At 40.8% G+C, this 12,682-nt stretch overlaps 1 protein-coding gene across 1 annotated transcript; it reads left to right on the plus strand.

The window, feature by feature from the left end:
- The first annotated feature begins 6 nt into the window (after positions 1-6).
- Positions 7-11,729, plus strand: LOC119341189 (replication factor C subunit 1-like). The gene is made up of 23 exons (XM_037613060.1): positions 7-212; positions 332-472; positions 1,025-1,738; positions 1,808-1,875; positions 2,024-2,099; positions 2,183-2,244; positions 2,332-2,483; positions 2,803-2,969; positions 3,082-3,270; positions 3,377-3,498; positions 3,576-3,783; positions 4,261-4,314; positions 4,469-4,638; positions 5,456-5,546; positions 6,840-7,021; positions 7,117-7,156; positions 7,258-7,382; positions 8,028-8,100; positions 8,615-8,707; positions 9,525-9,771; positions 10,783-10,842; positions 10,930-11,080; positions 11,362-11,729. Exons 1-22 carry the CDS (start codon positions 210-212, stop codon positions 11,061-11,063), a joined length of 3,171 nt encoding a protein of 1,056 aa, XP_037468957.1. The 5' UTR covers positions 7-209; the 3' UTR covers positions 11,064-11,080; positions 11,362-11,729.
- Positions 11,730-12,682: the final 953 nt, after the last annotated feature.

A 12,682-nucleotide genomic window follows, 5' to 3' on the forward strand; every position in this document is an offset into this window, starting at 1 on the left:
ACCCCGCACTGCCACCGCCGCCTCCCCCCTCCTCCTCCTCTCCTGTCATCGCCCCCGGCTTGCGTGTGGCGCCAATCGACCCAAAGCGAGGGCCAAGGAGGCCACGAAGCCCACGCCCCTAAAACCCTAGAGGGTTCCCCCCGTCGAGATTGAGCCAAGAACCGGCGAGTCCGCGCGCCGGGGCCGGGCTTTTCCTGGCCAAGACTGACATGGTGAGTTCTTTCTTGGCCCTTCGTTAATCCAGGTTTCTTGGTTCGACGCGGAAGGTTGGTTTCTCGATCCGCTCTTCTCGGCTGACCGTTTCGCCGTTCTTGGATTTCTTGTGGCGCAGTCGTCGGACATCAGGAAATGGTTCATGAAGCCGCACGACAAGAATGCGGGTGCGGCCAAGCCCTCTGCCGCCGGCGCCGCCGCGCCGGGTGCGGCCAAGAAGCCTGTGCTCAGCATCCCCGAGAAGGCCGCGACATCTTCGGTAGAATGCTGACTTCTTTCTTTCTGCTTCTTCGTTCATCTGGTTGGTTCGGTGCTTTTCTAGGTCTTCTTTAGCAGTTTGTTTTCTCTAGCATTGCTATCCAGGATGCAGTGCATCGGCTCAGCAACTCGATTTTCCTCGGCCATACAGTTTAAGAACTCTAGATTAATGCATTTCCCGCGGCAGTAGCCCAACCACAACCTGTTAAATCCCTTATTCGTTCTGCTAATGGGTGTTGGAATCTTTTGTGCAAACCATACTTTAATATCGCCCAAAAAGATACTAGATTTGATTTTCGCATGCACTGTATACAGTTTAAGAACTGACTTTGATGTTTCATGTCTGGTTGTGCACCATGAGTCCATGATATAAGAATGTATTAGCAGATAGTACTGTCAATCAGATTCTAAGCTGGGTATATTCTTGCACCACCATCGCAGTTAGACCAACGGCTCGCTTTAATTCTTTGGTTGCTTCCACTGACCTAAATTATTTGATGTCCCCCAGCTTATATACGTCACCTGTAATCAATACTGTATCTGGATCATGCAGGTGCCTGGTAATCAAGATGCTTCAGCTAGAAGGAAGACAAGCAAGTACTTTGCACCCAAAACAGAAAAAGATGCTGATGTTGCTGAGAAGAGTTCTTCTAAAAGAAAACTTCAGAAAAGCAGTGAGGACCTTGAGGATGACATCAAGCCTTTCGCAGCAAACAAGGCCCTTAAGGATGAAGAAGACGACGACGATGACTTTGTGGTGCCTTCAAAAAAGAAAACTCCAGTGAAGCCACCACCATTAAAGAAGTTGAAGGCTGCATCTAATGATGATGACCAGGACGAAAGGATGGATGAAGATGCCGAGACCCCTTCCAAAGCAGCTGGAAGGGGAAGAGGAAGGGGAAGGGGAGGAAGAGGAGCAGGAGCAGCCCATGGAAAGACTACTAGTCATGATGATGATGGTGGGGAGGACAGGATGGATGAAGATGCTAAGACCCCTTCCAAAGCAGCCGGAAGGGGAAGAGGAAGGGGAAGGGGAAGGGTTGGAAGAGGAGGAGGAACGGCTCATGGAAAGACTACTACTGGTCTTGATGATGATGGTGAGGAGGATAGGATGGATGAAGATGACAAGACCCCTTCCAAAGCAGCTGGAAGGGGAAGAGGGGGCAGAGGAGCAGGAGCTACTCCTGGGGGAAGAGGTAGAGGAGGGGGTGGGAGAGGTTTCATGAATTTTGGTGAAAGAAAGGATCCCCCTCACAAAGGGGAGAAGGTAATTCACAGTTCTTGTCACAAGTTTCTGGAAGGCCCCACCCTAAACCGTTCATTCCATATTCTGTAGGAAGTCCCAGAGGGTGCCCCTGACTGTTTAGCTGGTCTGACATTTGTCATAAGTGGTACCCTTGACAGGTGTGGTTACTTTCTTCATTTTTTATACTGAAGTGTTTTGTTTTCCGATCATGCAACGGCCAATGCACATAATTATCTTAACACTTCCAACTTTCTTTATTGAGATGATCTGGCCAGTAAATAATCATAATTTTCTGTTTATCTGCAGTCTTGAACGGGAGGAAGCGGCTGATCTAATAAAGCGTTACGGGGGACGTGTTACCGGTTCAATTAGTAAAAAGACGGTACTTGTAGTATTATAAAAGTTGCCGCTGTAAGTATTAATGGCTTGTATCTTTGTTGACAACTTGACATCGCTTGTTGGCAGAGTTACCTATTGGCTGATGAAGATATTGGGGGAGTGAAATCTAATAAAGCAAAAGATCTGGGGTATTACTTGATAGCTTTATTTTGAGAAGAATTCTGTAAGTTTGTTTTTAATTGTCACTGCTTGATATATGCTCACGTTTATTGCAGCGTCCCGTTCTTGACTGAAGATGGTTTATTTGATATGATCCGGAAATCAAAGCCTGCAAAGGCTCCTGTAAACAAACATGAAGGTAACAGCAATTCAGAAAAGCTACAGAAGTCACAGACAAAGAGCTCTCCAGTTAAACCTGAAAGAAGAGGTAACCAGGAACTTTTAAATTGTAATGCATCTTTAGTTTATTGGACAAACATAATCTTGCTTAGTTGCATTAACCTGGAACATAATTACCGTGGTAGTTCTATCTTCTTACTCCTAACTTTGTACTCCCTCCTTCCCAAAATAAGTGTCGCTTATCTAGTACAAAGTTATACTAAATCAGCGACACTTATTTTGGGATGGAGGGAGTAGATATTAGGTTGATCCTGCAAATAACATGCCATTGGTATGATTTATTTTCTTAATATTGCCATTTCTCATGTTGTTGATGCTTATGCATATCTTGATTTTGAATTTTTTAGCTGTCGATCAAGTCGGTACCATGGGCAAGAGTACTCCCTCAAAGAGTAATAAAGAAAGCAACTCCACTAACAATCAAAAGGTCAAGGTTGTTGACCGCGGTTCTTTGCAATGGACAGAGAAATATCGGCCAAAAGTTCCAAACGACATAGTTGGCAACCAATCAATGGTGAGAAATTCTGTATTTTGGTTATTTTGGTCATGTACATCTATGCACACGTAAGTTAGTATGAATGATTTTTTTTTTCCGGGGAGCATTGACGAACTTCTAATGTATATAGGTTAAACAACTTCATGATTGGTTGAAAAGTTGGGAGAATCAATTCCTTCATTCTGGCCAAAAGGGCAAAGGAAAGAAGCAGGTCGATGGTGGAGCTAAAAAAGCTGTATTGCTGAGTGGACCTCCAGGTATTGGTAAGACTACAACTGCAAAAGTTGTTAGTCAGATGCTTGGATTGCAGGCCATTGAGGTGTGTCTTTATTCTTACATACTTCACTTATTTATCTTTCAGGTAATTATGTGTTCTTTATTTACCTTTGAGTCACAAATTTAAATGAGTAATATATGCATAACAGGTTAATGCAAGTGATAGCCGTGGTAAAGCAGACTCCAAGATTGAGAAAGGTGTTGGGGGGAGCACATCAAATTCTATCAAAGAGCTTATCAGCAATGCTACTCTGAATTATAGTGACAACCGGTCTGTACTACAATATCCTGAACTTTTGCACTTTGATTTGTTTTTATTGTTATATGAAGTGTGGAGCAATTTCACAGGATAAAGAAGCCTAAGGCTGTACTCATCATGGACGAAGTTGACGGTATGTCTGCTGGTGATAGAGGTGGAGTTGCTGATCTTATTGCCAGCATCAAGATATCCAAGATTCCTATAGTTTGCATTTGTAATGATCGTTATAGCCAGAAGCTGAAGAGCCTTGTAAATTACTGTTTGCTACTCAACTTCAGGAAACCAACAAAGCAGCAGGTTATTTCATGCCACCATATTCTAATGATTTATGTAAATTATTGTTTGCTTTCCTACTATTGTCTATTACCCTATTATTGCCCTTACCTATTATGACAACTGAACTGCTGTTCTCAATTGCTTGCTGCTACCCAGTTAATCTGATAAAATCTGCCGCCTTAATGTTTTTTCTGAACATAAGTAAACATGGTTATATTCATTTTGGTATTTTTTTCTAATTGTTGGCAAAAGTTGCTTCTTTTTTGACTTTATGTTTTTTCTGGTTTACTTCTCCCATCTCCTCACACTATATATACTACTCCCTCCATCCCAAAATAAGTGTCTCAACTTTGTACTAGCTCTAGTACAAATTTGTATTAAGCTCAAGACACTTATTCTGGGACGGAGGGAGTAATACGGGGCAGGTTCAGCACTATTTGTATTTTTAACAAAAAAGAATTGTGTTTTGGGGTTGTTTTTAACTTCTGTACTCAACAGATGGGCAAGAGGTTGATGGAGATTGCCAGAAAAGAAGGCATTCAAGCTCAAGAGGTGTGTTCAGTATGTTCTCATGGTTCTGTTCTTATTGATGGTCAAAACTTCAAAAAAAGTGGAAACATAGCTCAACTAATTCAATACTACATCACATAATATTCTTTGCATATTTCACGTTCAGTTGCTAATATATGGTTTTCTGACCTGCTAGAATGCAATGGAAGAGCTTGCAGAAAGAGTACATGGGGATATTCGCATGGCACTCAACCATTTGCAATACATGAGTCTCTCCCAGTCTGTGGTCAAATATGATGACATAAGGTTGCGTCTTAATAGTAGCTCAAAAGATGAAGACATCTCTCCCTTCACGGCTGTGGACAAGTATTCTTCCTTCTTTTAGTATATCACAATGTCATTCTATGGAGTTCTTTAGAATTTTTATTGTCAGTCTTTCAATGATCTCTTCATGTTTATTGATTTATTCGCGTTTGGTGTGGAAGTACATATCCTGTCTAATTATGGAAGTGTTAAGGATTAACAAAGTTATCCGATCACTTATTAGTGCAAATGTATTTGATCTAGTAATTTCTTTTGGGGTATTTTTTATTAGCATTGGGAACATATCACATTACGGATATACAATAGACCCGAAGTGGTCGGACCCTTCCCCGGATCCTGCGCAAGCAGGAGCTACATGCACCGGGCTGCCTTAAAATAGAAACCAAACTCCACCATTTTCCTAGTTTCTACTGTATATCCGCTGGAGAAGTACCTGATTTAAGTACATGATGATGCTGGTGCTGATGATGTTGAGCTTCAGCTAAAGGTTTCATTTGTTGCTAAATTGATTTAGGATAAAACGTTTTTACATGTACTTGAAGAAGATGACGCCGTAGAGATTTTGGTATTTTTAGGAGAACAAGACTCAGTAGCTTTTTGTAACGGCTAAACATGTCAATTCCCAACTAGTTTAGACACTTGGAAGTTGGAACTGTTTGCCCCTGCAATTAATTCGTCAGTTCACTTTTATTTTTTTATATGGATTTAGTGAGATTTAAGCAGAGCAAATGATATATTTTTATTCACTTAGTTCCATGATCACTCCTGTCTAGTTAAATGTATCTATGCTTATACTTGGTTAATTGCTTGAATGGCTTTCAAACCTAGTGTTCTTCATGGTTATTTATTCTACTTTCAGGCTATTCGGTTTCAATGGTGGGAGACTAAGGATGGATGAGCGAATCGACTTGAGCATGAGCGATCCTGATTTAGTTCCCCTTATTATCCAGGTTTTGAAACAATTTGTTTTTGTCATCTGTGCAAATGTTAATCCTTCGCGTTTGCCTCATGATTTTTTTATTACTATGTATTTCTTTTCTGTGTACTGAATGCAGAGCTACTTATGCTTGTATAATTGTAATGAAAAATTCCACTTTTAAGCCCTGAACTATGGCCAAAATTCACTTTTCAACTGTGAACTCTAAGAATGCAACCTCAAACTATTGGAACAGTCAACTTTCCAGCCTAAAGCGGTTTTTGAAGTGGTTTTGACTTGACGTGGATGCCATGCAGATGCCACTAAATGCCACATGCTGCCATGTCATCAAATCCTTTTTTACATGTTTTTACCTATATTTCTTCTATTTCCAGTACTTTTTTGTTATTTTTTAAAATACGGATGAATAGTTCGTTTTGGTTGTTTATTTTTTAAGTTTTGCTTGTTCATGGTGGCAACATGCCAATGATGTGGTTAGAGTTAATGGTTGATTTTTGTTTGAAATGTTGACTCTTTTAAGTTATAGTAATCAGTAGTCCGTCATAGCGTGCGATTTAAGTGTTGAGCCTAAATTGCATCTATGTTTTTTGTTGCAAATTTAGGTCTTGTTTGCTTCAAGGTTGACCATACCACAACTAACCCTTGGACGATACATGGTAGCTGAAACCACAAGTGTGGCAGAAAGTTATGTTTATGTGGATGAGAAAGCGTGGCAAGCCATAACTGTGGCTAGAAACCAAACACACACCTAACAAATTGTAGCGTGCCTAAGGTTATCCATCAGACTACTTCTGTTTCTCGACTTTTTTTGGATTGATAGGTACAGTAAGTCAATCTACAGAACTGCTAGTTGGTAACCATGTCACATGCCACACCCCTAAGCACTATGAGCTAAGCTCGACTGCTAGTGATGCTTGGAGGCCAGTCGCTCTTGCTGAAGCCCACAACCGTGCCTCTGCACTGTTAGTGCATCATATAACTTAGGCTAATATTTCTGAATTGGTCAACAGGAAGGCATTCCCATTTCATAGCAATGCTGTTACAGCTTTGCATATGTCGACATGTTTCTCCTAGAAAGCTTGGATGCTAGCTTTCATTTTTTCTTTTCAATCATCTCAGCTATTATATGAAAGAAATTCCAGCTACTGTTGCTGTATTGAACTACACATGTTGGTTGAGTTGGTGTGCACCAGAATTGTGTGCAAATATGTGCTTTAGGACTGCTTCTGTCTTTGAATTATTGTGACCCTAGTTGTTTCTATCATTAAACCTGGTTATATTCGTGTGCTAATATGTGCCATTATAGGAAAATTATATCAATTATCGGCCTAGTGCCGTTGGGAAGGATGACAGTGGAGTTAAAAGAATGAATTATCTTGCCCGTGCCGCTGAGTCTATAGCGGATGGTGATATTGTTAATGTGCAAATAAGAAGATATCGACAGTGGCAGCTGTCCCAAGCTGCTTGTTTGGCTTCATCAATAGTACCGTATGTGCATTGATCTTTCCCAATGGTTAATATGTGGCGGTATTGATTTATTCAAATGTTAACACAGTTTGCTAATCTCTTTCAAAAAATTTCAGTGCTGCTTTGATGCATGGAAATAGAGAAGTCCTTGAAGCAGTAAAGTTCACACCCTAACCATCCATTACTACTATTGAGTATATTCTATTTTTTCTGAATTTTAATTTTAGTAGACTGAATTGGATACTGATTTTTTGCAGGGTGAACGAAACTTTAATAGATTTGGTGGATGGTTGGGCAAGTACTCAACTACTAACAAAAACAAAAGGCTACTGGAAGATGTCCATAGTCATATTCTTGCATCGCAGCAAGCTAATTTGGATAGGTGGGTATAGTCCAAAACTAGCTTGCTTTCTGCCGAATCCTACTTTGTTAAGTTTCTGGATTAGTAGTAAAATTGGTAACTTACCCTGGGACCACCAAAACCATGTTTTTCACTGGTAAAGAGTAGGTACTTATGTACATTGATTGTTGGATTATCGATATAGATCAGAGAACAAAAAAAAACAAGCCAATGATTTTCTTGGCTAATTGTTTTATTACTTGTAACCATGATAAAATGATATGGAACTTTCAGCATGAGTTAAGATAAGGACCGCATTATCATCTGCTAGGAAAATATATGGGCCATGGATTTCTTTTAAGTGGCCAGCCAACTATTAGTTGCTGGACGTGGCTTGCTCATTTTCCAATGTAACTACTTTTGAACAAGTGCCTTAACAGTGAGCGAATTAAAGGGTGCCTTACCCTTCTCTTAACTTGCCTTGGTCACATCTTCGAGATGGAAGATTATGATTTTCTATTTCAAACCATGTAAGCTGAAAAAAAGAGAGATCGTCTTTGTGTTGTAAACAACTAATCATTTACCAGAACTCATGATCCTTTGACAAAAGTTGTAACTTGAAAGACCGTAAGGGATCTGTGCTATGTTTCATTGTAGTCTCAGTCTTGTAATTGTTGGGATCTGCAGGGAGGCGTTGAGGCTCGACTATCTCACTCTTCTCTTGAGACAGTTGACTGACCCACTGAAGACAATGCCTAAGGTATTGTTTATCATAACCATTTTGGACTATTCTTGATCATTCACTCAATGAGTGAAGCATAAAATTGTTTTTTTGTTCAAAGCTAACACAAAAGATTCATCGAAGTATCATATGTCAACTGCTGCATTTGTTCAAGCATATTGCTGCATATTGTACGAATTGTGTAGCTTGATAGGTCTGCTCCTTACAAGGAAGTAATGCATGATGAATTGGCTAATTTTATTTTTAATAAAAATAGGAGAAATCTTATTTTTGTTATTTAAGGATTTTGTCAAGGGGCTAGGCGGGGTTTGACACACAAAGGCTTGCAACCTTGCATGCTTTCTCAATTCAACTATTATCATCTTAGAATTAGTATTTCTTTCGTTGGCAAAATATGCACTCTGCACGCACACTATTGGTTGCACACTATTGGTTGTTCGTTTGCAATGCAGTAACCGCGCCTGGCATCTCCCATGGAGAAACCTTTATCTGAGAAATCTGCCGGGGATCTTATATTTGTAATTTTCTGCAGGAGGAAGCTGTCCAAAAGGTGGTGGAGTTTATGGATACCTACTCTTTAAGCCAGGAAGACTTTGACACGCTTGTTGAATTATCTAAATTTAAGGTTGGTTATTATTCTAAAAGCTGCCTGATGGTATTCATTAACTGTCACTTTGAGTGGCAATTTAGTTAATACTCCCTCCGTAAAGAAATATAAGAGCGTTTAGATCAAAGTTCCTAAATAGATGACTCAACTTTGTACTAACTTTAGTACAAAGTTGGGTCATCTATTTTGGAACGGAGGGAGTACTTTAGTGATCTAAACGCTCTTATATTTCTTTACAGAGGGAGTAGATAATACAAGTACTTAAACGTATTTGGTTTAATGTAATGTTAAAGTTATCCATTGTAGATATTCTAGATGATGCAAACTATGTTGCACTGTGCTAATTATTTTGAGTACGTGTTTGTGGTAGTTGCATCTGCAACTGTTGCATTTATCTTCTGTGTAATGTTTTCATAGTTTGCATCGTGGGAGCTATAAAAATTGCTTGAAAACATCAGTGAAATATGAAGCCCGTGATGGTGTGGAGCTGTGGACATGATAATTCGTGCGGTAGTGATGAGAATACAGAGACAAGTTAAAAAATACAACAAAGAAACAATGGAATCTACTTGGTCGGACAATGTATGTTTCAGTATCGCAGTATTTGCAATCAACTCCACAAGCTTGTGTAGCTTGTCAAAGACTAGGTCCTTTATTTGTTTTTTGGTGCATTGTTGTTCAATTCAGATCTTTATGATTACGACTCAGTTCACTGCTCAAATTAATTTATTGAAGCATCCAAGCAGGATAATGTCTTAGTTGAGCAATGTTGTTTCAATGTAATTTGATTACCCTCTTTCCTTTACATGGTGCTGAATATATTGTTGTTCTGCAGGGCCATCCAAATCCTATGGATGGTATTCAACCAGCTGTTAAAAGTGCCTTGACGAAGGCATACAAACAAGGAAGTAGCTCTCGTGTTGTTCGATCAGCAGATCTAATAAATATCCCTGGCATGAAAAAAACTTTAAAGAAACGAGTGGCAGCAATCCTGGAGCCATTGGATGAGAGTTTGCCTGAAGAAACTGGAGTAGCATCTGCAGAAGGTGATGAAGAGGAATTGTCTGATGCTGAAAATGATGGTACGTGCTTTTTTCTTGGTAAATGAATATATTGTACCAAAAGAGAATCTTTAATCTTTAATGCTTGCTGTTGTACATATTGATTAGTGTGTTCTGTTTTAGGAATACAAATAAATATGTTGACACAATCGGTGCCAGTACTGCCACAGCATCTTCATATGCGTTTTCATTTGTTATTTTATCTGTAACATGCCATACAATATGTCTTTAGCCAGTCATGATACGGTGAATCTGGTGTTGGCAGAGATACTAATCAAGTAATCATCAGTCCATGGAACCACGAATAAATATCTGTAATAAGACTATGTTTTGTCTGTACTTATTTGCTCCAAACTTCTAACATTCAGTCGGAAGGATCACAGTGGTTAGTCAGGCTGTTTTTTTAGGTTGTATTACCACCAAATTCAGGCCTACTCCCATGTAGCTTGTTCTGTGAAAAATGGGATATCAGAGTGCAATATCTGTAACACGCAATGCACTGCTAGTAGAGTTGTCTTCTGCAGAGCATTGTTGCTGTACCTAATATATTCCTACTTGCGTAAAAGCATAAATGGGTTTGCAGCAGGGGCAGAAATTCAATGAGAAACTTGGAATCTGGTCTTCAGTCAGGCTTATATTTCTGTTGCAGATGCTAGCAAAATGCTTGGAGCCTGATGTTCTTTTCTTTTCTGGGTACTCCTGATGTTCTTTAGTAATGCCAGAAAACTGTTGGGAGGGTCATGGAATTTGTTCCATCACAAGAAGCTTTGCGTTTTTTAATTATTATGTACTCCAGGTGTGATGAATTGTCTTTTCTGATCTTGGAAATGTTTGTGTAGCTATGCCTGTCAAATAAACCAAACAGTGCTGTGTTCATATTTATACGCCTCATATATAGCATCAACGATGTAATTTTGGATGGTAGTTTTCTGTATCATTGCTGTACTGATCGGCACAGCGGAGAGTCATACCTAGTTTATTTGTAGTACTAGTCAATTTTTGGCGCATTGACTGCTCCTGTTTTTCTTTCAGATGAACTTGTGCCTGGTGACTCGAAGCCAAAACTGGACCTGCAGAGTGATAATAAGAAAGGTTATTTGTCATATTCTGCCTTGTTTGATATTGTTATTATCGCCAGGATATATAATAACTAATTTATATGTTGGATTCCACTCGCAGGAATTCAAGTGCAGCTCAACCTGAAGAGCAATGGCAACGGCTCGAGTGCAAAGAAGGCGCCAGCGGCAAGATCAAAAACTCCTGGGTCTGCAGGGAAGGCCGTCGGAGGCTCAGGCGGGAAGCGGAAGAGGTAGCCTACCGCCGCCGCACAGTAAGTGTCTAGTATGTATAATATACTACTCCCTCCGTTCACCATGTGACACATGTGGTAAGCAATCCAAACAATTCAAAAAAAGAAAATACTACTCCCTCCGTTCACTTTTGTAAGACGTTTTAGACATTTCAGACAGCACCTAAAACAGTTCACTTTCAGCTGTCTTAAACGATTTACAAAAGTGAACGGAGGGAGTATATCCAATTATCATGTGATATATCTGACCTGTCAATCCACCTGAGATACATTTGACCTGATCACTATGCTGTTGGTTTCAGATGATGACTGGCTGGAAGCAACAGAGACCCCAGATGGTTAGTTGGTGGTCTCGTGTTTGGTTTGTCCTGTTAGTCCAGTTGTTCCCATTTGTAGGGAAAACCTGTTTGCTTGCACTTCATTTGCTCTTCTGTTTCTCGCCCCGGCTGGAGGGGCTTGTTTAGCGTGTGAGCTTTTTCTCCTGACGCAATCCGCTCTGAATCTGATACGGTTAGGTGTATTTTTCAGAGATGTAAACCTGAAACTAGAGAACATCTGGATGCCTGGTTCTGCCCTTTCCCACTGAAATGGATGCTCCTCTAGCTTGCTGTAGATAACACGGTTGTAACCTGTGAAAGGCCGAACAGGCAATCTCCTGTTGCGTTGTTCATCTCGTAGCGTGAGCTCTGCCTGTCGGCTCTGGGTTTGTGGTCTGAACAGGCCACGGTCGCTCTTTCTCGTACAGGCGTGGTGTTGGCGAGGTTGCTCTTCTCGTACGCGTCGTTGAAAAGAGCGCCATTCAAGGCTTCGCTGTCTATCGTTTTGTTTCTTTGGGAGTCATCTGCTGCAAGTTTCTTTTGTGGCGCACACAAGAACCAATTATTAATGAATGAATACATTGAGCACATCTTAATGTGTACCCGTGGGATTTGTTTTTATAAAACTACACTATGATTTTTTTCCTTTTTTCTTTTCTTTTGACAACATCGATCTTCAAGGCGTACGGTAACAATGCGCACACAACACTTTTTTATAAATCGGACTGAACCACCGGTCTGACCGGAAAAAACAAGAACCGCCGGCCTTATAAGCTAATCAGATCGTTCTGCACAAGGTAGCATTGATGGGAAAGAGAAAAAATAGTTGCGGCCGCTGGGGATCAATTGTTGGGCACTAGGAAACAAGCCGACGTCATCAATTTGGCTCAACAACCAACTCAACCATCCAACTTGGCTGTCAAAGGATTGAAACCTAGTGTAAATGACCTATTTTTACATATTTTTATGGCTTAAAACCCCAACAAATGAACCGGTGAACCAGTGGCATCGCCGGTTCGATCACCGGTCCGGTTTTTAAAACTATGTCTGTAAGAGCATCTCCAGCCGCGCCCCCAACAACCCCCCTTTTTTTTTCGCCGGCGCCGAAAATTCGGCCCAGCGACGCCCCAGAAGCCCAGTTTTTGCCGGCTCGGGCCGATTTTGGCGCCGGCGGACCCAGGCCGAACCCGGCGCGCTGGGGGACGTCAGAGAAACAGATTTTGGCGCGAACGGGAATGAGCCCGCTAAGTCAGCGACTCTCCGCCTTCATCGTCCTCATCGCCTCGGTTCCCGCGAGGATCAATGC

The sequence above is a fragment of the Triticum dicoccoides genome, chromosome 7B, assembly GCF_002162155.2.
Source record: "Triticum dicoccoides isolate Atlit2015 ecotype Zavitan chromosome 7B, WEW_v2.0, whole genome shotgun sequence".
Classification (NCBI taxonomy): domain Eukaryota; kingdom Viridiplantae; phylum Streptophyta; class Magnoliopsida; order Poales; family Poaceae; genus Triticum; species Triticum dicoccoides.

Coding starts and splice junctions, on each gene's coding strand:
- LOC119341189 (XM_037613060.1), top strand. Junction 3,271..3,376: donor TTGGATTGCAGGCCATTGAG/GTGTGTCTTTAT, acceptor TATGCATAACAG/GTTAATGCAAGTGATAGCCG. Junction 3,499..3,575: donor CTGAATTATAGTGACAACCG/GTCTGTACTACA, acceptor GCAATTTCACAG/GATAAAGAAGCCTAAGGCTG.